Source organism: Panthera uncia, chromosome A2 (assembly GCF_023721935.1).
Source record: "Panthera uncia isolate 11264 chromosome A2, Puncia_PCG_1.0, whole genome shotgun sequence".
Classification (NCBI taxonomy): Eukaryota; Metazoa; Chordata; class Mammalia; order Carnivora; family Felidae; genus Panthera; species Panthera uncia.
The window spans coordinates 7,312,124-7,340,122 of NC_064816.1; the positions used below are offsets into that span (position 1 = coordinate 7,312,124).

General features: G+C 53.6%; 1 protein-coding gene across 3 annotated transcripts; it reads left to right on the forward strand.

Annotated features, from left to right (window-relative positions):
- The first annotated feature begins 1,017 nt into the window (after window positions 1–1,017).
- Window positions 1,018–27,999, forward strand: SLC44A2 (solute carrier family 44 member 2). 3 transcript variants are annotated; one of them, XM_049642401.1, is made up of 22 exons: window positions 1,018–1,148; window positions 15,541–15,589; window positions 17,887–17,960; window positions 18,089–18,173; window positions 18,726–18,810; window positions 19,002–19,112; window positions 19,195–19,255; window positions 19,343–19,466; window positions 19,587–19,670; window positions 19,761–19,873; window positions 21,492–21,623; window positions 21,719–21,818; window positions 21,902–21,994; window positions 22,182–22,266; window positions 22,871–23,133; window positions 23,219–23,313; window positions 23,948–24,051; window positions 24,176–24,249; window positions 24,339–24,409; window positions 24,587–24,675; window positions 25,757–25,841; window positions 26,281–26,635. In XM_049642401.1, the coding sequence occupies exons 1-22, from the start codon at window positions 1,118–1,120 to the stop codon at window positions 26,400–26,402; spliced, it is 2,130 nt and encodes a 709-aa protein (XP_049498358.1). In that variant the 5' UTR covers window positions 1,018–1,117; the 3' UTR covers window positions 26,403–26,635. The 3 variants fall into 3 exon arrangements, with proteins under 3 accessions (XP_049498358.1, XP_049498357.1, XP_049498359.1); XM_049642400.1 differs by lacking the exon at window positions 1,018–1,148 and adding an exon at window positions 14,765–14,990; XM_049642402.1 differs by lacking the exons at window positions 1,018–1,148; window positions 26,281–26,635 and adding exons at window positions 14,774–14,990; window positions 26,679–27,999.

A 27,999-nucleotide genomic window follows, 5' to 3' on the forward strand; every position in this document is an offset into this window, starting at 1 on the left:
TTTCTTTCTTTCTTTCTTTCTTTCTTTCTTTCTTTCTTTCTTTCTTTCTTTCCTAATCTTATGGTTTTATTTTTCTGTGATAAACACCTACGAGTAAAATGGTTGGATCATAAGGCACCTGTTAAACTTTATAAGAAACTGAAAAAACTTTTTCTTTTTTATAACATTTATTTATTTATTTTTGTTTATTTATTTTTGAGACCGAGAGGTGACAGAAAGAGAGAGAGAGAGAGGAGAGCCACCCCGGCGCCCCAAGAGACCCTTCCCCCAAGTGGTTGTGTCAGTGTGCATTCCCACCAGCAGTGTAGGAGAGTCTCATTTGCTCCAGTTCTTTAAGCAATACTTGGTACCCTTCACCTTCTTACTTGTAGCTTTTCTGGTGGGTGTGTGGTGGCATATCTCTGAATTTTAATTTGCATCTCCTTGACGGCGTCATTCTTTTTGTTCACTGCATAGTATTCCCTCCCTCTCAGGAGTTGCGTGCGCGCCTTTGTCCGCGCGCGTGCAAGCCTCCCCCGTCTTTTACAATGACGATCAAAGCAGCAGGTAGCAACCTTTGACAGGTGCTCCCCGTGCACACGCGCCGCCGATGGCTTCTCCAGGGTCGATGGCAGAGATGAATCGCACAGGGTGAACACGGTTGGATTTAATCTTTTTTTGCCAGGTAACATTTTGTCCCACAGCCTGTGCTCGCCCCGCTGGTTGTTACCAGACTAAAATTCTTGCCGATCTGATGAATTAAAAAAAAAGGCATCTTTCTGTCTGTTTCACTGGTACACAGTCAGCGCTCAATACCTATTTGATGAGTGAATGGGTGGGCGGACGAATGAATGGGTGACCACTGCTCCTCGCCCACCAAACACGCCAAGCTAGAGAGTCTCCCGAGAGCCCAGATGGGAAACAAAGGTTGGGGCCCCACCCTCTCCCGAGCCCGGCCCCGCCCCCCGCCCCGCCCCGGCCCGCTCCGGGCTCCCATTGGAGGCAGCGTGCGGGGCTGGCCTGGCGGGCGGGGCGGGGCCGGACCGGGCCGGGGCGGGGCGCTGCAGCCCGCGGAGCCTCCCGCCCGCGCGGGCTGGGGTCGCTCCGGCTCGGACTCCCCTCCTCGCCCGACGCGGCCATGGAGGACGAGCGGAAGGACGGAGCCTACGGTAGGAGCCGCCTCTGGCCCGCGACCGCCTCTGCTGAGTTGGGGGGCTTTGGGGGAGGGGGACATCGGAGATCTCAAACACCCGCGCTGCAGCTGGGGGCCCCCCTCCGGCTTCTCGGCCCAGCATTCCTCTCTGCGCCGGCCCCACGCCCCCCTGCTCCCGCCGGGTCGCCCTGCGTCCCCTCTCCCGCGAGCCCCCGCACCCCCTCCGGCTGATGGGCCAGGACGCACGGCGCATGCTCCACCCGGGGAGGTCCCGTTATCTGGGCGGCTCAGATGCCAGGCGGGGGAGGGGAGGCTTGGCGACCGGGGCTCGGAAAAGGGACAGGGCCCCGACTTCCCCAAATCCCCCTCCTCTTCTGGTCGCCTTAGTCCGCTTCTTTCTGCTGCTCCCACCCCCCTGGAAGTAGCCATCTCGGGCTTCTGGCCAGATGGGGAAACTGAGGCAAGCCTGGGCAGACCGAATGCTGGGGTGGAAGGCCATCGGTTCTTGCTAGCGGCCTGGAAGGACAGAAAGAAGGGCGCCCTCGGTGAGGTCGCTGTAAGGAAGAGGAAACCATTGAGAAACTTTCCTGGCCGTGTACAAGGGGCTGGGGGGTGCCCGCTACCGTTTCGCAAAGTCCCTGCGACGCGGACCCCCCCTTCCGGGGTGGGTGGCCTTCGCCTCTGGGCCCCGAGGTTGGGGCCAAGATGAGGCCCCTCCCTACCCACGCCCTGCAGTGCCTCCTTTCCCAGGGTTCCCACGGAGGGGGGTTGGCATCCTCAGTTTCTCCTTTCTCTTCTCCATTTTGGGTCCCAGGGCTGAGCTGGGCACATGTCCCACGCAGCTCTCCCCTGGGGCAAAGGGGCGCTGCTGCCCCTCCTTGTGTGACAGGAACTTCCTGGAAACTGTGAGACAGAGGCTTTGGGGAGGGGGCAGGAAACCACTCAAAAATAATCAAGAAAAACAAGCTGACTGGAGACGTACCTCCCTCCCCACTGCCTCCACAGTGGCCTCAGCAGGTTGTAGAGAGAAACAGATGGGGGAGGCTGGGACCCTCCCTGCCCAGCCCAGCCAAGAGGGAAACACAGGGACCTGGCCACCACCCAGCCACTCCCCTCCCTGCCAGCCAATGTCCTGAGGGGCCTCCTTGCTCTTGGGTTTGGCTCAAACCCCAGACCCTGTATCTGTGGGTGCTGTGCGTCCCTTGGGTGTGGCTGGCTGTCTCTGAACTGGGAATCTCAGATTGGAGCCCTGGTCAGGCCCTGCCTGCCTGTGGGCAGCACCTGAGGGATCTTTGATGTCTTTAAGGAGCTGGGGTGGGGGATGGCAGTCAGAGTGGACAAGGATGTGATTCATCAAGCCTTGAATTTGGCCAAAGGGAACCAGCCATAGATGGGCCTGAGCAAACCCTCCCAGGCCCTGCCAGACCCGCACTCCAGACAGGGGACCTCTGTGCCCAACGGAGGTTACGCTGGGCGCCGGGAGCCCATTCCATCAACAAGTATTTTTTGAGCATCTTACAGGCAGGGTCTAGACACTGAGAACACAGCAGTGAACAAAGCAGAAAAATTCTTGAATAAATGTATGATTTTAGGTTGTTGTTAAGTGTTGTGGAGCAGAGAACAGGACAGCATGTGTGTGGGAGAATCATCTAGGATTATTTTAGGTGACCCAGGGCTGGAGTTTGAGCCAATAGCCATGGGAAGATTTGGGAGAAGTGTGTTCTAGGCAGAAGGAACAGCAAATAAACCAGTCAGTTGCTTAATTATTTTTCTCTATGACGCCCAAGGAAGCCTGAGGTGGAGACTGCAGCTATGCCTTGCAAGCCAGGCCATCACCTCCTCCAGAGGGCCCCCCCCCCACGCTTGACTCCTTGAAGTGGGGGATCTCACGTAGTTTGTAAATAATAGTTCATTCTCATCAGAACCAAAAACCTGGAGCCCCCAGGCTGCCCCATGAAGTCTCTGCCAGGAAATGAGGGGCTTTCCTCTGGGAACAGTGTTGCAAGGGTTGCTCACAGATTCCAGTGCTCACAGGGGCACTCCTGGGTGGCTCAGTGGGTTAAGCGTCCAACTTTGGCTCAGGTCATGATCTCACGGTTTATGGGTTCGAGCCCCGCGTCAGAGCTCTGTGCCGTCCCCTCGGAGCCTGAAGCCTCCTTTGGATTCTCTGTCTCCGTCGCTCTCTGCCCCTCCCCCACTTGCACGCTGTCTGTCTCTCTCTCAAAAATAAATCAACATTAAAGAACATTAAAAAACCATATCCCAGCCCTCACACAGCCCTTGTATCCCCATGCCTTCCCATCCATCAGCTTTCATGACCTCAGGGGGTGAAGTCAGACAGACTCAGGTTCAAGTCCTGATTCTGACACTTAGGAGCTGTGTGACCATGGGAGAGTTGGCGACCTCTCTGAGACTCTATCCTTGTCTGCAGGGCTAGGCAGACCATACTCACTGCTGGGCAGCATTTTGCACAGTGGCTGGTAGGCTCTCTACATGCCAAGAGGCCTCTGGGGCCCATAGTGTCGGAGACATGGATTTTCCAGAGCTGATGGAAAAGCAGCCCTCTCTGTCTAGGCATAGGCTTGGCAGGACTGGGCAGGGCAGGAAGCTCCCTCCTCTGCAGACACCATATTTAGATGATATGAGGAAACTGGGAAATGGCTCCTGGCCCTGACGGATGACATCAATGGGTACCGCCATCCTTCCCACCCACCCGGGCATGAGCATGGAAAAAGATTCTAGAACTTAAGACAATACACTCTGATAGGGGGCGGGGGGAAGGTGGGAAAAAAGTAATGGTGCTTGTGTAAAAAGCAGATTCCAGGGGCACCTGGGTGACTCAGTCAGTTAAGCATCTGACTTCGGCTCAGGTCATGATCTCATGGCTCATGAGTTCCAGCCCTGCGTTGGGCTCTCTGCTGTCAGCGCGGAGCCTGCTTCAGATCCTCTCTCTCTCTCTTTCTCTCTCTCTCTCTCTCTCTCTCTCTGCCCCTCCCCCATTCTCTCTCTCTCAAAAATAAACATTTAAAAAAACAACAGATTCCCTGGCCCCATTTGCTAGAGTCCAACTCAGCTGACAGCAAGGATCTGGCATTTGATTTTTAAAATATATTGTTGGGAGGGGTGCCTGGATGGCTCAGTCGGTTGAGGGTCCGACTTCGGCTCAGGTCATGATCTCATGGTTTGTGAGTTCAAGCCCCGCGTCAGTCTCTGTACTGATGGCTCAGAGCCTGGAGCCTGTTTTGGATTCTGTGCCTCCCTCTCTCTCTGCCCCTCCCCTGCTCATGCTCTGTTTCTCTCTCTCTCTGTCAAAAATAAACAAACATTAAAATATATTGTTGGGAGAGGACATTTGCTTGTTAATTGAAAGTTTATTTTTTTCAAAAAGAGGTGATACATTCACATGCTTCAAAATCCAAAAGATACAAAGACTGTGTGGCTTTATCATGAAAGGTCTCCCTTGCGCTCTGTCTCTCAGCATGACACAACCTTCTTGGCAAAGTGTGTCAGTGTTCCAGCATCTAGTGCTTTCTTCCAAATGGAGTCTAGGCCTTAGAACTTTGCGTGCAATTATATACATATTTCTTACCTAGTCGCTGTTTTTTCCCCCTTTTGCAAAAATGTCAGCAAATCCCTAGTGTGCGAACTCTGAGGCAAGATTGTGTGTGTTCAGTTCGAAGGTGTATCCGCAGTGCCTGGCACATAGTAGGTACTCAACAGCTATTTACCGAATGAAAAGGTGTTTGTTTCACATGTTGCTTTTTTTTTTTTCCAAAGTTTATTTATTTTGAGAGAGAATGTGCGAGGGCAAGCAGGGGAGTGGCAGAGAGAGAGGGAGAGGGAGAATCCCAAGCAGGCTCCGCACCATCAGTGCAGAGCCCAACAATGGGCTCAAACACACCAACTGTGAGATCATGACTTGAGCCAAAACCAAGAGTTGGGAACTCCACCGACTGAGCCACTCAGGGGCCCCTCACATGTTGCTTTTTGTTTGTTTGTTTGTTTGTCGCTTTTTGTTTCTTTGTTTAATGTATCTTGGAGACATCTCTCATGTCCATGCCTGGAAATCTTCCTCGGTGTTTTTCTGACAGTTGCATAAAGTAATGTATGTATGGATGGAATAGTTTATATTTACCCAATCTTATATTTAACCAATCAAGAGGAATATTAAAAAAAAATTTTTTTTTAACGTTTATTTTTGAGGGAGAGAGAGACACACACAGAGTGTGAGCGGTAGAGAGTCAGAGAGGGAGGGAGACACAGAATCTGAAGCAGGCTCCAGGCTCCGAACTATCAGCACAGAGCCCGATGCGGGACTCGAACTCATGAATGGTGAGATCAGACCCAAGCCGAAGTCGGAAGCTTAACCGACTGAGCCACCCAGGCGCTCCTCCAGAAGAATATTTGAGACTTTTTATTGAAGCAGACAGTTCATACGTAAAAGGAAACAAATCCTAAATGCATCAGGCTCCAGAAGTTTTCACATGGTGAACACACCCATGGAATCAGTGCCCAGATCTGGAGGGAAAAAAAAAAAATTCCCAGCACCCCACAAGCCCCTCATGCCTAAGGAGGGCCAATCCCTATTATTATTTTAATCTTTTGTGGTAAAAAAAAAAAAAACAAAAAAACAAAAAAAAAACACTAAAATTTACCATCATTTTTCTTGTATGTTTCAATAGTGTTAAGTATATTCACATTGTTGTGCTGTGGCCTGTTTTTGTAAGGCCAATGGACTAAGAATGGCTCCATTGTTTGTAAATTGTTGTTAAAAAAAAAAAAAAAGGAGCGCCTCTGTGGCTCAGTCAGTTGGGCCTCGGACTCTTGATTTCCGCTCAGGTCACAAATCTCAGTGAGATCAATCCCTGCATCCAGTTCCTGCCTCATGATGACAGCACAGAGCCTGTTCAGGATCCTTCCTCTCTCCCTCTCTCTAAAAAAATAAGTAAATAAATTTAAATTAAAAAAATAAAAAGGAATATGCGACAGAGATGATACGTGAAACCCAAAGCTTCAAATCTTAACTATCTCCCCTTTAACAGAAGAAAATTTGCACATCTCCAGTAAGGACCTTCCCATTACCCCAGAAAGTTCTCTTATGCTCCTTCCCGGTCAATCCCCAAAGGGAGAGTTGTTTTTAAATAGGATTTAAATTTTTTTTTTAACATTAATTTATTTTTGAGAGACAGAGACACAGAGCATGAGAGGGGGAGGAACAGAAAGAAAGAGAGACACGGAATCTAAGCAGGCTCCAGGCTCCGAGCGGTCAGCACAGAGCCTGACACGGGGCTTGAACTCACCGACTGCGGGATCATGACCTGAGCCGAAGTCGGACACTTAGCCGAGTGAGCCGCCCAGGCGCCCCCCTCATTTTAAATAGGATTTTAATCTCTTACATAATAAAATAAATATATTCTCATGGGGGCAGAGGGGAGGGGCTAAAAATTAAAAATAAGCCCTCAACCACACAGAATATTTTAGTCTTCCTAGTGAAAGAGCCCTTTACATACCCTCGACTAATTGCCCTCATCGCAGAGGTAGCAGAACCAAGAAATCTTTTGCACAAGCTTAGCCTGTTTCTGTGTGTGTATGTGGCTTCTTTACGGTATTTTTTTAAGGCTCCTCTGGCCGGCTTAATGAAAAATGGTCCTGTTCCCAGGGTGAGATACTATGTTGTTCTGTAAACAGCTGAAGTAGATCTAACCTCCTTATGTTAGCATGTGAAATAGCAAAGTAGGAAAGAATATGTGTAGCAAAACAGGGCGTGGGGGGATCAACAGCTACAAATTTGCTTCTGCATGTGTACTTAGACTGTCTGGAAGGAGGAAAGGGAAACCAGGGAGAGGAAGTTTGGGCTCTGGGCCAAGGGTGAGAGGGAGAGTGATTCTTCTTAGTCTGAAGGGTTGTTTCTGGTTGCGGCGTTTTACCTCGATAAGCACACCGTTTACTTAATATAAACGAAGTCACTTTTTGGGCAGGTGCGGTGCGGCAGCAGGTGCTGCCGTGGCGGAGCGGACATGCTAAGAGGGGGAAACAGGCGAGATGCTGAGATAAATGAGGGAAATTCTTGGAATGTCAGAGACGGGCTCAGGAGAAAAATCATGCAGGGAAGAGGAGTGGGAGTAATCTCTAGGGCCTTGAGGCGGAGTTAAAAATTTTAAGACCATGCTAAGGTGATCAGAGGCAGGAAGGAGGGAGCTGTGTAGAATGTTTCAGGGAGAGGGCGTGGCCTGGGCACAGGGTACAGGGTCTGTGGGCCATGGAGAGGACTTGGGCTTTTGTTCTGAGAGAGGTGGGAGCCATTGAGAATTCTGAGCAGAAGAGGGAACCGGCCTGACTCGGGTGCCCACAGGCACCCTCCGGCCCCTGTGAGGCGCAATGGCAGAAGCCAGACCAGGACAGAGGCGACAGCACTTATCCGGAGGCATGAATCACCTGGTACCAAGGTGCTAAGTAAATGAGCACATCTACAGAAGAGCTAAGCAGAGAGTTCTGACTCTGCCAGGTCCCAGAATCCAGCATTGCCTCTGCTCCAGTCCGGCCGCCTTCTTCCTAGCCCTTTAGCACCTGTACCTTTTGTGTCCCTGAACCTTTCATATACCTGAACCTCAGTGTTTCCATCCATAAAATGGGGTTAACAACAGCATTGGCTCCTTCTTGGGGCTGTCTTCAGGGTTCAGTGAACTGATGTGGGTTCAGCACTTAGCCGAGCGCTTGGTCCATGGTAAATGCTCAATCTGTGGGGGTTATTCACAGCGCATAGAGTTCAAGGGCATGGTTGTCAGGCGCAGAGTTCAAATCCCAGCTCCAACTGGCTGTGTGATTTGGGGCAAGTCAGGAAGCATCTGCGTGCCTTGGTTTCTGTATTGAGTCCTGTACACTGAGAGCCTTGCGAGGATGGCATGAGCTTCTAGAAATAAATGTCTGGCTTGGTGCCCAGCACAGGCCCAGCACACAGTAGGTGCTCTGTTTTGTTTTTGTTTTTGTTTTTGTTTTTTGCTCTTAGCATTGTGACCAGGACTGTGACTCTCACCTTTCCTATTCAGACTCTTTCCTCCCCAAACTCTTGGTCAAAGGGACTCATCTGGGTGGCTGGGATCCCATTGCCCAGGCAGGCACAGATTTCTGGGAAGGCTGAGTGAGCCAGCCTGGCTGTGTGGGTGAGGCCCTGGGCTGCTGCAGGCCTTGGGGACTTGGCCAATTATCTGGAAGCCACAGGGGCTGGGTGGCACTTGATGTCCTGGCTCTAGCATTGTGACTGGGCAGCCTGTATCAGTTTCCTTATCTCCTACACCCACTGCACCGGCTGGGACGGCCTTTGTGCCCAGCAAGGCCAGGACCCAAGGGTCCCCCACCCAGCCTGGTCTATTGGCCCAGCTTTTCCACACCTTCCCCCCATACTGTTACATCTTTAGTTCTGCCTCTGTCCATATCTGCCACAGAAAAGGCCTGGGTTGGAGCCAGAGGGGCCTTGGTTTGATTCACATAGCTCTATCCCTCACCAGCTGCGCGGTCTGAGCCTCATTTGGCCCTCTCTATCAAGTGGGACCATGCTCCTAGTTAGTGTTTGTTGAACCCCAGACTTTGCTAAGTGCTTTTCGAGCATTGAATCCTGACAACACCCACGAAGCAAATACAGCTATCAATTCCATTCTCCAGGCAGGAAAATGGCAGCCTGGAGAGGGAAAGGGCTTGTCCATTCACCCAGCCCTTTTGTGGGCAATAATACCACTCCTGATTGTTACAAAGAGAGCACATGAAACCTGCTGGCACAGAACCCGGCTCAACACTTGCTGGTTCATGGCCTAGAGACCAAGGGGTGGCAAACTTTTTCTACAGAGAGGCCAGAGAGTAAGTATTATCAGCTCTGCGGGCCACGCATAGTCAATCTCGCGAACCCAGCTCTGCTGTTGTGGCCCGAGAGCAAGTCACAAACAACGTGAACAGGAACGAACATAGCTATGTACCAAGAAAACTTGACTTACAGCCACTGACATTTCAATTTCACGTAATTTTCACATGACAAAATAGTCTTCCTCTTTTGACGTTTTCCAGCCATTTACAAATGTAAAGACCAGGGGCACCTGGGTGGCTCAGTCGGTTGAGCATCCGACTTTTGCTTTCGGCTGTCATGATCTCACCGTTTGTGGGTTCGAGCCCCCTAGTCGGTCTCTGCACTGGCAGCATAGAGCCTGCTTGGGATTCTCTCTCTGCCTCTCTCTGCCTCTGCCTCCTCTCAAAATAAATAAATAAAACTTTAAAAGAAAAAAAAAAAAGACCATTCTTTGTTCTAGATCATGTGAGAACCGGCTGTGGGTGATTTCTTCCACCCTGCCCCCTCACCCCACCCCCGCCCCATGACAGTTTGTCAACCCCTGGCCTAGATGGTTACACACTGTGATCGGCAGAATCATGGTTCCCCCCACCCCCGCAAACATACCCACATCCTAATTCCTGGAACCTGTGACTATGTTAGTTTACAGGCCAAAAGGGAATTAGCAGATGAGATTAAATTTAGGGGTTTTTTTTTTTTTCCATTTTTTAATGTTTATTTTGTTTTGAGAGAGAGAGAGAGATAGTACGACCGGGAGAGGGGCAGAGAGAGAGGGAGACACAGAATCCGAAGCAAGCTCCCGGCTCCAAGCTGTCAGCACAGAGCCTGACGCCGGGTTCAAACTCATGAACCGTGAGATCATGACCTGAGCTGAGGTCGGATGCTTAATTGACTGAGCTACCCAGGCACCCCCTAAATTTGGGATCTTATGATGGAGAGATTATCCTGGATTATCCAGGTGGACCCAAGGACAAGGGAGGACCCTTATAAAGGGAAGAGGGAGGCAGTAACAAGTCAGAGAGGGAGATGTGGTGGACGTGGGCTTGACGGGTGTGTTGGCTTTGAGGATGGAGAAGGGGCCATAGGCCAAGGAATGTGGGGGCGCTGGCAGCCTCTAGAAGCTGGAACAGGTAAGGAAACAGATTCTCCCACAGAACCAGCCGAAAGAACACAGCCCTGCCAGTGCCTTGATTTTAGCCTAGGGAGATGCTCTGGGGATGTCTGACCTCTAGAACTGTAAGATAATGCATTTGTGCCGTTTTAAGCCACCCATTCGGTGGCACTTTGATACAGCAGGCACAGGAAATTCGTACAGGTCCTAACTCATGAGCTGGGCAGCCCCCCGGCTCTACTGCTCACCACAGGTATGTCATTTCTCTCTGGGCCTCAGTTTCCGCATCTTTCAAGCGGAGGTCACGATGGGATCAATCTCACAAAGCTGTTGTAAGGATGAACTGAGGGAGAAGCACGCACCGTGTTGGAAAAGCGCCTGGCACATGGTGAAGCGGTCGGTAAAATGGAGGCATTGGGGCATTTGCACTGTTACCGTTTTGCAGGCTTGTTGCAAAGATTCAGCGAGTTCTCATCCTGCAGGGTTTGGATCAGGCTCGATGATCAGAATCCAGGAGTATTTGGGGCACCTGGGTGGCTCAGTGGGTTAAGCATCTGCCTTGAGCTCAGGTCATGATCTCTCAGTTCATCAGTTCCAGCCCTGTGTTGGGACTGTCAGCTGTCAGCACAGAACCCACTTCAGATCCTCTGTTCCCCTCTCTCTCTGCCTCTCCCCCACCTGCTCTCTCTCTGTCTCTCTCTAACTCCCTCTCTCAAAATAAATAAATACACTTAAAAAAAAAAAAAAAGGAATCCAGGAGTATCCAACTTGCCCCTCCCCCTATTCCCACCTGCTAAAGTTAATGAGAGCTAATGGAACCCGTAACATGCTCACACCAAGCTTCCCTCCTGTATTTCTCAAGAACCAACAAGGCCAGGCCCTAGGCCAAGCCAATGCCAGGCGCCGCCGTGCATCTTTAGTTCCATCTTACAGAGATAACTCAAGTTCACACAGCAAGGTCATGGCCCTACTGTCTCATCCACAGCCACCAATTTCTCTGAGAGCTGAAACCTCTCTGTGTGTCTTCCCCTGCCCAGCCTGGCCGGGTTATGCTCCTGCTCAGACACTCTCAGTGGCTCCCACTCACCCATCGGACCTGGAGTAAGGATCTCCTACTGGTTGGTAGATGACTGGGCGAGCCACTCCTCCTCCTTGGGCCTTGGTTTTCTCCACTGTAAAATGGGTTGATGATAGGACCTCCACTATAATGAGGACAGAGCTCGAGTCAGAAAGATACTCCGTAGTCAGCACCACCCACTCTTATATGGTTCCTTCCACTCTGCCAGTCTGGCTGCCATTCAGCTAACATGGAGAAACTTCCAGCGCTCCCCTTATCCCTTCTCCACCCTTACCAGTCTCACCTTTTATCAGATGTAGAAATATGTTCCTGTGTTTTTCCCTTCATACTTGTAACAGTTTTGAGGTGTTTTCTTTTTCTCTTTTAAGCACTTTTACTTATTTGAGTGATCTCTGCACCCAATGTGGGGCTCGAACTCATGACCCCGAGATCAAGAGTCACACGCCAGCCAGAGGCCCCAATCGTTTTGAGTTTTTATCTCTCTTGCATGATTAACCCATGTGGAATTTGTTTTGCTATGTGTTGGGAGTGGAGTTAACTTTTTTCTTCCGAATGCAATTGAGGCCACGACCTGATTTGTCCTCTCCCTGCCCACTGAAAATTCCACATTTACCAAGTATTAAATTCTTGATGTATAAAATTCACAAATCAACTTAAAAATTTTTTAATGTTTATTCATTTTTGAGAGACAGAACATGAGCAGGGGAGGGGCAGAGAGAGAGGGCGACCCAGAATCTGAAGCAGGCTCCAGGCTCCGAGCTGTCAGCACAGAGCCCGACGCGGGGCTCAAACTCACGAACCGCGAGATCGTGACCTGAGCTGAAGTTGGACGCTCAACCAACTGAACCACCCAGGCGCCCCCGCAAGTTAACTTTTTAAATACTAGAAAACTCTAAGCTACATTTCTACTTTCAGTCTTAGCTACCTATACATGGTTTGTTCATTCAACAAACACTAGCTGAGTGCCAGGTGCTATTTTGGGCCCTAGATACAGTTATGAACAGAACAGATACAAACCCCTGCCCTTGTGCTGTGAACAGCAAGGGGGCAGACAATAAACAAGCAATATGTAAATGTGCGACGTGCCAAGTGGTGATAAAAAACAAAATAAAACAGGGTGACGGGACAGAGGGAAAAAGGATGCTGTTTTGGATAGGATGGTCAGAGAAAGCCTCTCTGAGGAGGCGATGACTGAGCAGAGGCCTGCATGAAGTAGAGCCACATGGACATCTCTGGGAAGAGATTTCTAGGCAGAGGGAACAGCCAGTGCAAAGGTCCTGAGATGAGACCATGCCTGGTGAGTTTGTGTATAGCTAGTGAGGCCAGGGAGGCTGAAACAAACAAGTGGAGGGGAGAGAACAAGGGGGCGGGGCTGAGCACAGAGGGCCTTTTAGATGATGGTGAAGAGTTGGGGTTTTCCTCCGAGTGAGGCAGGAGCCATGGAAGGTTCTGGACAGAGAGAGAGAGACCTACCCTGACTCAGACGTTCACAGACTCCTCTGGTTGCTATGGGCGGAACAGACAGGAGGGTGAGGGGAAGGCTGGGAGCTGGGAGAGCCGGGTGGAGATGCCTGCACTGGTGACAAGGGTGGGGGTAAGAAGTGGTTGGATTCTGAAGATTCTGATGGCAGAGCTGGTGTGAAGGAAAGAGAGGCGTCCCAGGCTTCTGGTCTGAGCACTTGGGAAGATGAAGCTGCCTTTTCTGAGCCGGGGCTGGTCGGGGACCATCAGGGGCTTGGATGTGACTGTGCTGAGTGTGAGACGCCCGTGAGACCCCCCAAGAGACAGGTGTCACAGGGGCGTGCAGTTCAGGGGACCGACATTTGGGAATCATCAGGGTGGAGCTGGTGGTTGAAGTCCTGCGTCTGCAGGAGTGTCCCCAAGGGACCTAGCATAGCTGGGAAGAGGCTGGAGCCTTTTTTTGTCCACTGCTTGGACTGGGTGGGTGGGACCAGCCAGCCTTGGGGTTGGCAGGAACCACAGGAACCACAGCATTTCTCTGGGAGGCCTGGTCACCCAAGGGCATGGCTTGGAGCCTTGAACCTCTCCTGTTTGCTGAAGCCTGTGGGCCAGGGGTCAGGTGGGGCTTCCACAGCTGGAGGCCCCTGGGGGGAAGGTACATTCCTTTAGGGACAAGCTGAGTTAGTGACCAGAGCCCTGCCAGGGAATGCTTGGCTCTGAGGTAGCAGCTACAATTATCGAGCACCAACTGTATATGACCACACTATATAACCCCGTTGCTGACTGTATGCCTCATACTGAATGTGTGTTCCTGCTAATCTACTGCACCAAACGTATAATCCACTGTACTGTAAAGTGTGCAGCTGGCCTCAAAGAGAGCTATTGGGCAGGGTGGGGGGGGGGCGGGTACAGAGAGAACAGGCACATGACTGAGGGAGTATACAGTTGGCTTGGGGAGTGGATGGTTGGTGTGGGGGTGTATAATATAGTCAGCTGACTGTATACCCCATACTGGCTGCACAACCCTTTGCTGACTATATTCCTTGCACCAGCTGTATACCCCCACCCCTGCTGTGTACCCCACACTGATCAAATACCCCCATGGCAACTGTATACCTCTTTGTTGGCTGTATGCTTCCACACCAACTGTATAACGCCAGGCTGTATGCCCCTACTGGCGTCCCTCCATACCTACTGTATATCTCCGTATCAGTTAAACACCCTTACGCTAACTGTAGTACGTCCATGCCAACTGTATACCTCCTGGTATCCTGTGATTGGTCTTTGACCGGTTTTGGTTTTATACTTTCAGCCCCAATTCACAGTTGAGGCTGCACAGGGCAGGCAAGATACTGGCTGAACTGCCCTGCAGCTTGGACGGGGCAGAAGGAGCGTTTGAATCTAGGACCATGGGGTTAGAAGGGGAGTTTCACAAGAACAGATGCACAAGACTGGGCTCCCATTTGCTATTGTATATACTCAGGGCCCAGCCCTGGGCCTGCACCCAGTAGGCGCTGAATAAATACTTGTTCTACCGAACACTGGCTTCAGGATGCACAGTCAGGATGTGTGCTGGGATGGTGAGCTCAGGTGTATAAGCCCTGGGGGCCACAAAGGGCAGTGCCAGGCAGGGATGTGGCATCTGGGCTGCAGGTCCCATTTTGCCAGTCTTCAGAAGACCGGCGATGTGGATTTTTATATGGAGTTTCCCAAACGTTTAACTGTTGGCATTTCTTTCTTTTTTTTTTTTTTTTCTTTTTTTTATGCAGACCAAAATAAAAACTGGTTTGAGAATTTTCAGCTCAAATACTCTATATTTGGGAGTTTGGGTGCAGCCATCTGCCTGCTTTGCGGCGCGTATCTCGAGTTACCTCCCTACGCCTCAGTTTCCGTACCTGGAGAATGGGGCAATCTCAGGCGTCCTTCCAGGGTTGAGAGGTGTTCCAGGCGGCGGCGTCCGGTTGGGACGCGGGGGGCGCGCCGAGGCCGCTGGGTGAAGCCAGAGTCCCCCGGGTGGGGGCTGGGCAGGAGGAGGAGCGGCGGGGGGGGGGGGGGGGGGGGGGGGGCTAAATCGGGGGTGGCGGGTGAGTGGCGGGAGCAGCTGCGGCCCCGCCCGGGCCTCTCCCCCCTCCCTCCGTCCGTCGGCCAGTCCGTCCCGAGGCAACTGCTCCGCTAGGGCCGGTCAGACCGGTTTGGGCCGCCCCGCCTGGCTCTCCGCTGGGAGGAGCCGCCGCCAGTGGGTCCATCGGTCCCGCCTTCGGGACGCCCGCGCGTCCGGACCCAGTGCCGAGGGGGCTCGGAGCAGGCGGGCGGCGCCGGTGCTGGGCGCCCGCGGGGATGGGGGGCGAGCGGCCGCATTACTACGGGAAGCACGGTAGGCAGCGCCCCTCTTGCGCACCCGGGCCTGGCCTGTTGGAGGGGGCAGCGGGAGGACCCCGCGGGGAGCGAGAGTGGGGAGCAGACGTGCCGATCTCTGCCTGTAGCGCCTCATGCTCACGTGCCTGCACCCCTCACCCTGTTCCTGCCCGGAAGCTGCCTCTCAGGGGTCCCTCCAGCCCCCCTCACCTGAAGAGCCTGTCTTCGTAGCCCCCTCCCCGGTACTCCTGCCGGAACCTTCTCCAGATCCCACCTTGGACCCTCCCCTCCCTACCTGGCTCCCAACCGCCCAGTCCAGCGCCCTCCCCAGTGGGTAGCCGCCAGGGGATAACTCGGGGCTGTTCTCGGTGGGCGACTGCTCCCCCTGCCTTGCCCTGCCAGCCCTGGGGGCTCGGGCGTGGTCGCCTGGAACTGGGGTGAGGCAGAAAAAACTCGCTGGCTCTCTGGAAGTTACTCTTCCCTGGGCCAGAGGGTACCCCTAGGGGCTTCTGGGTGGGGGGGCTCCCATCCCCTTCTCGGTCACCCTGCTCGATCTTCCTGATTTTCAGGAACACCGCAGAAGTATGACCCTACCTTCAAAGGACCCATTTACCACAGGTAAGGGCCCTGGGTTCCTGGGAGGGGTGGGGTCTCTGCTGGTATTGCCTCTACCCATTTCTTCACCTCCCCCCCCCCCATCTGCTCTCCAACAAACTGGTGATAGATATTTGCAACTTGACAATTAAAGAGCTAATTTCCTTAATATACAAAGAGTCTTTACAAATGCATTTTTAAGCAAAGACTGGAAGAGATAATTTCTAGAACAAGAAGTACCATAGGCAGTGAAGTTATGGGAAAGTACTCAAACTCACTGATAGGTAAAGGAATGGATAAAACAATAACCAAACAGAATTTCGCCACCATGGATTAGCAAAGATGAAAAAGATTGGCATTTAGGCTGTTGTGAATCTAACCCACACAGTGTCTTCTTGGAGGGAATTCGGAAATACGAATTTTTAAGTGTGCAGCTCTAAGGGCGCCTGGGTGGCTCAGTCCATCAAGGTTCCGACTTCCGCTCAGGTCAGGATCTCACGGTCCGTGAGTTCGAGCTGTGCTGACAGCTGGGAGCCTGGAGCCTGCTTCCGATTCTGTGTCTCTCCATCTCTTGGCCCCTCCCCTGCTCATGCTCTGTGTCTCTCTGTCTCTCAATAATAAATCAATGTTAAAAAAAAGTTTTTTTAATAAAAAAAAAAGTAATAATTATGCAGCTCTTCGTTCCAAAGAGTAAAATTCTAGGGAAAAAAAATTCTCCATCAACCTTGTACACCTGGACAAAAAGGGATGATGTAGCTGCTTTTTTGAAAATGACAAGACCCAGCAATCTGAATGTGCATCTTTGAGAACTGGAACTGGTTTGATAAGTTACAGTGGGTCTTTGGGTCCTACTGTTCCGCAACTGTTAAAACGTACAAAAACCCTTGTAAGTGGTGACGTGGATCACTGACAAAATATTAAGTGAAAAACAGCAAGACACAGAACAGTGGGTGTATCACAATCACTTGAGTTAACAACAAAAAATGGTTTTTGAACATTTGTATCCAATAAATAACCCAAAAGACTCAGGACAGGGGCACCTGGCTGGCTCAGTCAGAAGAGCATGAGGGGCGCCTGGGTGGCGCAGTCGGTTAAGCGTCCGACTTCAGCCAGGTCACGATCTCACAGTCCGTGAGTTCGAGCCCCGCGTCAGGCTCTGGGCTGATGGCTCGGAGCCTGGAGCCTGTTTCCGATTCTGTGTCTCCCTCTCTCTCTGACCCTCCCCCGTTCATGCTCTGCCTCTCTCTGTCCCAAAAATAAATAAAAAAACGTTGGAAAAAAAAAAAAAAAAAAAAAGAAGAGCATGGGATTCTCCATCTCAGGGTCTGGAGTTCCAGCCCCACGTTGGGCGTGAAGATTACTAAAAAAGTAAATAAATAAATTGAAAATAAGAAAAATCATTAACAAAGTTTACTTACAGGGAGAGGGGCCGTGTGGGTGACTTATTTTTTCATTGCATGCATTCCTGCATAATTTAATGTTTATTTATATTTGAGAGAGAGAGAGAGAGAGAGAGAGAGAGACAGCGTGTGAGCGGGGGAGGGGCAGAGAGAGACAGAGACATCATTGGAAGCAGGCTCCAGGCTCTGAGCTGTCAGCACAGAGCCTGACCCGGGGCTGGGACTCATGAGCCATGAGATCATGACCTGAGCCGAAGTCAGACACTTAACCGACTGAGCCACCCAGGCGCCCCAAAATAGTTTACATTTTAAAAAACATTACTGCCAATTGCTATTAGAGGTGTGGGGACGTGGGCACTCTGAATCAGAAGAGAGCTGAACACTGTGGCCCACTGCTTCAAGAACAGTGTAGCATTAGGTATCAAAATGTAAGGGTGCCGGGTTGTCTGGGTAGAGCATGGGACTTCTGATTTTTTTTTTTTTTTAATTTTTTTTTTTCAACGTTTTTTATTTATTTTTGGGACAGAGAGAGACAGAGCATGAACGGGGGAGGGGCAGAGAGAGAGGGAGACACAGAATCGGAAACAGGCTCCAGGCTCCGAGCCATCAGCCCAGAGCCTGACGCGGGGCTCGAACTCACGGACCGCGAGAACGTGACCTGGCTGAAGTCGGACGCTTAACCGACTGCGCCACCCAGGCGCCCCATGGGACTTCTGATTTTAGGACGTGAGTTCCAGCTCCTTGTTGGGCGTAGAGGTTGCTTTAAAAAAAAAAAAAAGGCGAAATGTACATGCTCTTTGGTACAGCACTCACACCAGTAAGGAATACGTGGCTGTGCGTTATGTGTTCCGGGCAGCATAGGGTCCATGATACACAGTCCCCAAGGTTCCCACAACAAAGATGCTGTTCTTTGTTCCCCAGGGGCTGCACAGACATCATTTGCTGTGTGTTCCTCCTCCTGGCCATTGTGGGCTATGTGGCTGTAGGCATCATAGGTGAGTGGAGGAGGGCACAGAGTCGGGGTTCCAAAGTGTGGGGGGGGGGCAAGCCACAGCCTCTAGGGCAGGAACGGGGATGATGCTCAGGGATGGCCGTGCTTCAGTGTCCCTGGATCCCTCCACAGCCTGGACCCATGGGGACCCTCGAAAGGTGATCTACCCCACTGATAGCCGAGGCGAGTTCTGCGGGCAGAAGGGCACAAAAAATGCGTGAGTCTGGTTCCTTGGGGCCTGGTGGGACTGGGGAGGCATGGGCGGGAAGGCTTCGGCGGGAAGGCTTCGTGAGCACGGGAGAGAAGGTTCTAGGCTTCCCCCACCTCCATCCATCCATTAGTTTAGTCAACAAGTATTTATAAAGCTCCCACTTTCTCCAGATACTATTCTAGGCCTGGAGGACACAGCACTAAGTGAGACATTAAGAGTCTTGTGTGGTCGCTCACACTTTAGGCGAGGGACAGAGAGGAGACAGTCCTGGATCTGGTGTCGTCACATGGTAATGAACAGATGAGCCAAAAGCGAGTTCAATCCAGGCTGTGGCACTCCCTGGCTGTGTCACCCAGGGCGAGTGTCTCAACCTCTCTGGGCCTCATTTTCCTCAGCTCTGAAATGGGGACAATAACAGGCTGTTGTGATGGTTAGATGAGCCAAAAGGCAGAGCTTAGAACGGCGCCTGGTGTGGAGTGGTCGTTGCTAAGGTTGTGGTTTTCATGAGGCATTTTATATGCCATCATGACAGTTTCCATCTCCCTTCCCCAACCCCAGGAACAAACCCTACCTGTTTTATTTCAATATTGTGAAGTGTGCCAGCCCCCTGGTCCTGCTGGAATTCCAGTGCCCCACCCCCCAGGTAATGTGGCCTCTCCCCATCTTCTTTGCTGTCCCTGCTTTCTGTCACCGGGGCCTCTTCTCCCTATAGCGACAGCTTCTCTCTCTCAGCCCCTTCTTTTCCCTGGTGAATGGGAAGTGGGACCTCTGTCCTGAGTGGGGATCGGGTGTCTGTCTTGATCCCACCCAACCCCTGCCTCCTGCCCCCCCAAGATCTGCGTGGAGAAATGCCCCGACCGTTACCTCACCTACCTGAACGCTCACAGATCCCAGGACTTTGAATACTACAAGCAGTTCTGCGTGCCTGGCTTCCAGGGCAACAAGGTGAGGGGAGCCCAGGTGGGGGCAGGGGGGCAGAGTGCTGGCCTGGGGCTTTAACCCCCCCCCCCCCCCCCTTTCTTGTCAGGGTGTGGCTGAAGTGCTTCGGGATGGCGACTGCCCTGCTGTCCTCATCCCCAGCAAGCCCTGTGAGTCTGGGGTTCCGTAAGCTTGGGTGGGCCGGGGAGAGGTTTCGGGGACTCAGCCTGACTGGTCCCTTTCCCTGCTCCATGCAGTGGCCCGGCGATGCTTCCCAGCCATCCACGCCCACAAGGGGGTCCTCATGGTGGGCAACGAGACAACCTATGAGGACGGGCACGGCTCTCGAAAAAACATCACAGAGCTGGTGGAGGGTGCCAAGTGAGGACCGCCGCCGCCCATCACAGCGGTGTCCCCCTTTCCTGGGTGGGACAGGGCATCCCCTGGGGCTGGCCCGATCAGGGAGGGGCTCTGACACCAGCCTTATTTGCCCTTCCCCAGGAAGGCCAATGGGGTCCTGGAGGCGCGGCAGCTGGCCATGCGGATATTTGAAGATTACACAGTTTCCTGGTACTGGATCGTCATGTAAGTCGGGAGGGAAGGTGGCCCTTCCTGTCTGTGTGTCCTGGGGCTGGTGAGACGATCGCTGTGCTCATGCCCCCATTTTATCCCCAGAGGCCTGGTCATCGCCATGGTGATGAGCCTCCTGTTCATTGTCCTGCTCCGCTTCCTGGCTGGCATTATGGTCTGGGTGATGATCATCATGGTGATTCTGGTGCTGGGCTACGGTGCGTCCCCCCTCCCGGCACCCTCCCCACCCCCCAGTCTGCAAAATGCCTGTACCCTTTGACCCGACAGTGGCCGGCAAGAATCTTGACCTAAGCCGTGAGACATTCTCCATTCTTCTACTTGGTGTGTTTGTGAAAGATTGTTCATCTCGGTGTTGTTTATGGGAGCAGGCGCTTGGAAACAACCTCAGTGTTTATCGATGGGGGATGGGTTAACTCGTAGCCTCCCAGGCTGGGACCTGGAGCTGTATTTTATCTACATCAAAAAGCATTCTCAAGCAGACCACTTAACACAGTGATTAAAGATGCGAGCTCTGGCACCAGACAGCTGGGCATTAAATGCTGGCCTTGCCAATTCCTTCCTCCGTGACCGTGGGCAAGTGACTCACCCTCCCTGTGCCTCAATTTCTTCCTCTATAAAGTGGGGATAATTAGTATTTACTAGTTAGGAGGCTTAATGAGAAAAAGTGTGCAGATGAGATGCGGGGGGGGTGGGGGGGGCGTAGATTTCAGGCCCGTGGAACCCAGAGGTCATGCTCAGAATTCAGTGGTTTGTATTTTGATTATTTAGACAAACTTTCCAGATGAAAGATGCCTGATAGGCAATCCAGTGTGAGGATACAGATATTAAAACACTCACGTTAATCACTGGTTTCTGGCTGGGTGCTGGCATCTTAGGCAAAATTTTTTTTTTAATTTTTTAAATTTATTTTTGAGACAGAGAGAGACAGAGCATGAGCAGGGGAGGGGCAGAGAGAGAGGGAGACAAAGAATCCGAAACAGGCTCCGGGCTCCGAGCTGTCAGCACAGAGCCCGACACGGGGCTCGAACTCACAGACCGTGAGATCGTGGCCTGGGCCGAAGTTGGACGCTTAACCTAGTCACCCAGGCGCCCCCATTTTTTTTTTTTTTTTTTTACTTTATCTGGATTTTACAATTTTATTCTTCAAAGAGCAAAGGGGAACATTAAAAGTCCCTAATACGGCCCCACTGAATGTTAACACCCATATCCTTCCTCCCCACCCATGAATCATTGTTATAAGGTGGCAAGGAAAACCTCAAGTCACACAGCAGCCTGATACCTATTCAGTCACTCACTCATTCCTATAGGCAGGCGTGCGTCAAACACGTATTGAGCGCCTATGTGTCCTAGGAAGTTTTCTAGGTCCTGGGGGATGCGGGGAAGATGGACCAGAAATAATAAACCAGGTGTGTGCAACTCCTGATCTCGGAGTCGTGAGTTTGAGCTCCAGGCTGGGTGTGGAGATTACATAAAAATATAATCTTAAAAAAGAATAATACTAATAAACTAGAAAACTCTCTAGCAGGTCCAAGCAGAGAGAGGGGACAAGAAGTCGAGTGTGAGGGTGTGTGATTTGAAACAGGAGAAGGGGTTTGGGAAGGTCTCGTTAGAAGGTGCCATTGGAATAGAGACAAGGAGGGTGTGAGGAGTCTGGTACCAGGCAGTGGGCATAGCAAGTGCGAAGGCTCTGAGGCAGGAGGAAGCACCGGCAGCCTCTGTCCGCTCTGGTTTCTGCTTCTGCTCAATGGGGGTGTTTCCCCCTGCTTTGCAACGTCGGGGGAGCATTCCGTGGGCTGAGGTCGGTCCCCTGTGCAGGAATATTTCACTGCTACATGGAGTACACGCGACTGCGTGGCGAGGCCGGCTCCGACATCTCCCTGGTGGACCTCGGCTTCCAGACAGACCTCCGCGTGTACCTGCACTTGCGGCAGACCTGGATGGCCTTCAGTGAGTCCCAGCCCCCCCATCCTGCCCTCCGGTGAGGCCTGGGAGGGAGCGGGGACAGGCAGCTGGCAGCCTCTGCCACCCTCTGCCTCCCGCAGTGATCATTCTGAGCATCCTTGAGGCTGTTATCATCTTACTGCTCATCTTTCTGCGGAAGAGAATTCTCATCGCCATCGCACTCATCAAAGAAGCCAGCAGGTGGGTGCCAGGGTGCCCGGGGTTGGGCTGGGGTTTGCCCCGGGGGTGCTGGGGCCCTGATGCCTGTGTCTGCTCCTCCCCAGGGCCGTGGGATACGTGATGTGCTCTCTGCTCTACCCACTTGTCACCTTCCTCCTGCTGTGTCTTTGCATCGCCTACTGGGCCAGCACTGCTGTGTATCCACCGTCAGACCCAGATCCCTGACCCCCGCCCCGGGGTGGGGCGGGTGGCTAAGGGCCAAACTTGCCTGGAAGTGACCTGCAGCTTGGGGGCAGGGCCAGAACCTGGTGGCAGGGGGTGGGGGGAATGGAGCCTTTCTGGGGTCCCTAGTCCCAAATGTTGGGCTCCTTAATGAACCTCCAGCTTCCTGTCCACTTCCAACGAAGCTGTCTATAAGATCTTTGATGATGGCACCTGCCAAGTTGCCGGGAAAACCTGCAACCCTGAGGTGGGGGTCGGCTATTTCCCCAGCAGCCCACAGGCTATCTGAAACCTGTCATCTCCCCGCTTGGGGACCATTCAGCAAACATTCAGTGCCTGCTGTATGCCCTGTGCTGGATGTGGGGAGCGTGGAGGGGAAGAGCTCCAACTGGGCAGCCCCACCCCACCCTAAATGCTGGACCACACCCACCTTTCTCCCCTTGACTTCATTTCCTGCCCCACACCCCGCCCTTAATCCAATGATAGCCAGTTCTTGTTTCTAGAACCCCTTCCTTGCCTTTCATAAGCCCCTGTCCTGACCCCTGTGGTCCTCATACTGATCTCTACCACTCTTGTCCTGTCCACGTGACCACTCAACTGATGCATGACCCCACTCTGATCCCCAGGATGGGTTATCCTGCCTCATCGACACCTGTGGAGTCAACAATCCCATCTGGCTTCTAGAACCCCTATTAAAAGCCCCTATACAGAACTCCCAATCCCTTGACTTAACTCTGACTCCCATGACTCCTGTCCCACTCCATGGGCTACCTGACCCGGGCCTGATGCCCAGAACCCCCTCTGAGCCCCTGGCCCCTATGTTGTGACCCGGCTCCCCATCCTTCCCGCAGACCTTCGCCTCCTCCAATGAATCTCGCCTGTGCCCCGGTGCCCACTGCCAGTTCGCCTTCTATGGTGGTGAATCCGGCTATCACCGGGCCCTGCTGGGCCTGCAGATTTTCAATGCCTTCATGTTCTTCTGGCTGGCCAACTTCGTGCTGGCCCTGGGCCAGGTCACGCTGGCTGGGGCCTTCGCCTCCTACTACTGGGCCCTGCACAAGCCAGACGACCTGCCTGCCTTCCCACTCTTCTCTGCCTTCGGCCGGGCGCTCAGGTGGGACGCCGGGTGGTCTGGGGCTGGGGGCGAGATGGGCTGGAGGAGCCTTGGCCTGGCCGCTGACCACCCCCTTGGCCCTCAGGTACCACACAGGCTCCCTGGCCTTTGGTGCCCTCATTCTGGCCATTGTGCAGATCATCCGAGTGATGCTCGAATACTTGGATCAGCGCCTCAAAGGTGCGGCCCACCAGTGGCTCACGAGGGCCAGTGGGAGGTGGGGCGGGGGGGCGGGGTTAAGGCAATGGGACTGTGATTGGTTTCTGCTTGTAGGGAGCTTGGTTAGTTCCTAAGGTGGAAGAATGGCTGAGGGAGTCCAGTGGGTGGAGTTCTTAACCCTGGGGTAGCGGATGCGGACCCGGAGGCCTGGGGCACCATTGGTTCCTGAAGAGACTAGGATTTGTGTGTGAGGAGAAGAGCGGGGCTAAGACATTTTTTTTTTGCTGCGGTGGAGCTTGGATTGGTTATTCTTTGGGGTGGGGCCAAGGAGGCGGCAAGGATTGGCTTCTGCTTGGGAGGCGGGGCTGGGGCAGGTGTGTGGGTTGTGATTGGTCCCTATCCTAGAAGCTGGGTTGAAAGGCTTCAAGATTGGGCCCCTCCTAGGGGCCGGAGCCCCGGGCCCCCGTTGGTTCTTACTTGGGTGAGGGCCAGGCCCCCCGAGGGTTCTGGATCAAATTTCCTTTCCCTGTCTCTTTGAGAAGGCAGGCTCCAGAAATCTGGATTGTGTGCGTGTTATGAGGGTGGAGGGTGGTCCCTACCGGCGTGGGGGGGGGGTTGTCCCCCCTCACCTCTGCGTCCTTCTCTTCTCTCTTAGCTGCGGAGAACAGGTTTGCCAAGTTCCTCATGACCTGTCTCAAATGCTGCTTCTGGTGCCTGGAGAAGTTCATCAGATTCCTCAACAGGAATGCCTACATCATGGTGAGTAGACCTGGGACCCTGAACCAACCTGCCAACTCCTGCTGGGTGAGAGCAGCCCTCGTTCCCAGCCGGTGGGCCTGATCCCTCCTCCTCCTCCTCCTCCTCCTCCTCCTCCTCCTTCCAGATTGCCATCTACGGCACCAACTTCTGCACCTCGGCCAGGAATGCCTTCTTCCTGCTCATGAGAAACATCATCAGGTCAGGGAAAGCACCATCCTCTGGCTGCCTCCCTCCTCCCCCCGGTCCCTGAGCCCCTATTCATGCCTGCTCCTCACTGTCCCCTGCAGAGTGGCTGTCTTAGACAAAGTTACCGACTTCCTTTTCCTGTTGGGCAAACTTCTGATCGTGGGTAGTGTGGGTGAGTGCCGCTGGTCAGCCTACTGGGGGGGGCTGTGGTTGGGGTGACTTGTGAAGTGCTGTCGGGCCCCACATCTTCTTTTGTGACGCCTGCCATGGTGTCTGAGGTCTTCTTGGGGGGAGGGGCCGCTTCCTTTAGTCAGAACCCTCAACCGTCTCGTTACCTCCCTCTCTCCAGGGATCCTGGCATTCTTTTTCTTCACCCACCGTATCAGGATTGTGCAGGACACAGCACCGCCCCTCAATTATTACTGGGTCCCTATACTGGTACGGACCTTTGGGGACGGGTGGGGATCCAGGGAGAAGGAGGCGCTGGGGTCCTCCTGGTCTCTTTTAACTAGACAGATGTGGATGGAGGTCAGAGGTGGGGGATTGATTATGTATTCGGTCCACAAACACATAGTAAATACCTACTGTGTACCAGACACAGGGGGAGGAAGGGCTTCCCTCCAGGGGGCCTTCCAGTTCAGAGGCAAGTAGACATCAGTCAGTAACGATACGGGTGGCTGCATGATTGCACACTGACTCGTGCCACCGGTGGGGGGGGGCTTACAGGGAACCATTAGAGCCTGTGCGGGAGGATTTGGGCAGGTCTGGGAGGCCCGGTGTCTTCACTGTGGAAGTGATGTCAGATCTAAGATCTGAAGGAGATAACAGGCCACATCCAGGCAGAGGGAACAAGATCGGGGGCCGTGAGCTGGGACTGTGCCAGGAAATGAAGAAACCGGTGTGGGGGGAAGGAGGTGGAGATAGGGGCAGGGAGGTGATGGGGCCGTGGAGGTAATGTCATGCACCCTAAGAGCATTGCAGGCCTTGGAGCCCAGTGACCTAGAATTTTATCTGACTCTCTCTTTGCTCGTTCTAAGATGGTAACTTTGAGCAAGGTATTTAATCTCTCCATGGCCCACTTCCTTCAATCCATAAATGTTTATCAGATACCTGCCAAGGCCCTGTGAGCCTCCAGATTGCTGGGGGTATAGCAGTAAGTGGGACAGATACAGTCTGATGGGGATGAGGGCGTTATGTCCGTAGTACCCTAAACATGCATAAAATTGCAGCCAGGGTCTAGCTGTCAGAAGCAGCTTCGTAGAGGAAGTGGTATCTGAGGACTCCACGTATGAGCTGGAAGCAGAAAGATAAGGAGACCTTAGACTAGATTAAGTTGGGACGACAGCATGTGCAAAGGCCCTGGGGTTGAAGAGAGCAAGGAGTGAATGGCAGTACTTTGGATATTACTCTAAGGAGGGCTTATCAGCGGGGAAATGACCTGATCCCAGCCTGGGAGGGTGTGGCGGGTGGGAGTTGCCCTGGGAGCTGGGGTGGAAACATCTTGGCTCCCCTTGCCTAGACGGTGATCATCGGCTCCTACCTGATTGCCCATGGCTTCTTCAGTGTCTACGGCATGTGTGTGGACACGTTGTTCCTCTGCTTCTGTGAGTGACCCCTCACCCAAACCCTTGCCAGGCCCTGACTGCCTTCTCCCCTCTGGGCATAACATCTTCTGATGGGGCTATGCATCCAACGGCCAGGTGCCCCCAGCTTCCCCGGGCGTCCGAGGGCCCTGGCATGCCTTCTCGGCCTCCTCCCTGCGCTCGGAGCTGCTCCATCCCGTTGTGCCCTGGTCCGGCCTGCAGCTAGAACGCTCTGCCCCTGGGCCCTCGGCTTTGGGGTTTCTGGCTTTGTTGGGGGGGGATCTGTGGCTGCTACTAACTTTGGTCTCTCCATCTGTCTGTTTTTTGTTTTGTTTTTTGTTTTTTCTCTTCTCTTCCTCTACTCCATGCCTGCTGGCTTCCCTGTTCTTCCCTGCCTCCCTCTTTCCCTCCCTTCCTGACCACCCCATTTTCCCCCTGCCGGTTCCTGGGGGGAGCCCAGGTGAGGACCTGGAAAGAAATGACGGCTCTCAGGAGCGACCCTACTTCATGTCGCCCGAGCTGAGAGACATCCTGTTGAAGGGGAGTGCGGAGGAGGGGAAGCGGGCAGAAGTCGAGGAGTAGAGAGGGAGGGAGGCGTGGGGGCCACACAGGCCTCCTCCTTTCCTCCCCGTAGACTGGGGGTGCATGCGGGACTTCCCCTGCCCGGGAGCGTGGGGAGCGTGTGTGTGTCCCGTTCCCGAGCCTTCCACGGCTCGCCCCTCTCCTGTGTCTTGCTTCCTAATCCTCTGAGGCTTCTCTGTGGCCCTCGTCCCGTCCCCCCCCACCCCACCCCCGTCCCCGGAGGCCCCTGCCCGGGGGCTCCCCTCATGCCACGGTCTCTGGGGCCTCTCTCCGCAGTGGAGGACCTGGAGAGGAATGATGGCTCAGCCGAGAGGCCTTACTTCATGTCTCCCAACCTCAAGAGGCTCTTGAACAAGACCAACAAGAAGCTGGCCGAGTCCTAAAGGCCCCGCTCCCCCGCGCCCCACACACCTCTCCAGAAATCTCACACCGGGTGCTCGGCAGCTGGGCCAGAACCCTTGGCCCGCTGGGCTCACGTGAAGTCCTGTCACTGCCGCCCCCCCCCGCCCCGCCCCGACCCGTCCGGTCATCACTGGACCCCAGGGACCTGAAAGATTCGGGGCGTCTCCTCCCCTGTGCCGAGGGGCCTTCGGAGTTTTCCTGGCGGCGCCCCGAGACGCCACGAGTCACGCCAGCTCTCGCTGGCCTGGACGGGGAGAAGTCCGTTGAGGCCTCTGATGTCCGACCTGCAGTGGGGCCCGACCTCTGTGGGCCGCCGCCCGCTTCCTGTCGCTGCCTTCCAACGGGGCAGTGTCTGCGTCTGCGACCGTGGTGGCCGAAGCGGGCTGCGGTTCCTCAGGCGCCCGTTCTCTCGTGTCTGCTCCGGCCAGGACCAAGCCCCTTCTCCATGGCTGAACGGCTGACTCACAGGCTGCCACATGCGTTTCTTTCTTTTTTTTTTTTAACCTGGACGTGCATTAAAGGGTCTGTTAGCTTTTTCCTGTCTGTCTCAAAGGCTGAGCCGGGGCCAGCTGAGGAGTGCCTTCTGTTGTCCCCTCCCCGCCGAACGTGGCTGGGGTGGGAGTGGGGTGGCCAGGTGGGGGTGTCTCCTGGCATGGGAGGCCACAGCAGGGGTGTCACGGAAGGAGAGGGAGCTAGTCTGTTGGGGGAGGGCAGCTGGGAGCAGAGCCGGTGCAGGAGGGAGGAGGCCGCTAATGGCTGTTTGATGGGAACCTGCTGGCTGGCTGGCTGGAGGAGTTGGGCCCGATTTCCCCCCTTCTCCTGCCAGTTACTGACACAGCTCTCTTTGTAAGAGAGAAAGAACCTGAATCCCCCAAGGGGCGATTTCAGGGGAAGGGGTGGGTGGGGGCAGATGCCGTGAGCAAACCGGGCCGCCTCTGCGCAGTCACCTCGCCTTGAGGATTCTTTTGCCAAATTTGTGGAACTCCATGGACCTGGTCTCCTGGTTCCCCCTTCGCCACGTCCCAGGCCCCTGACTTCATCAGCACCGTGTTAGGGTCCGGAAGAGGGAGAAACCCAGGCCTGGGGTCCCAGGCTCTTGTGTCTGCCCGCCATCCCTCAGGCCCCCTCGTTCTGTCTGCACACTCTTGCGTGTTAACTGCATTCCAACCACTAATAAAGTGCCTATTGTACAGAG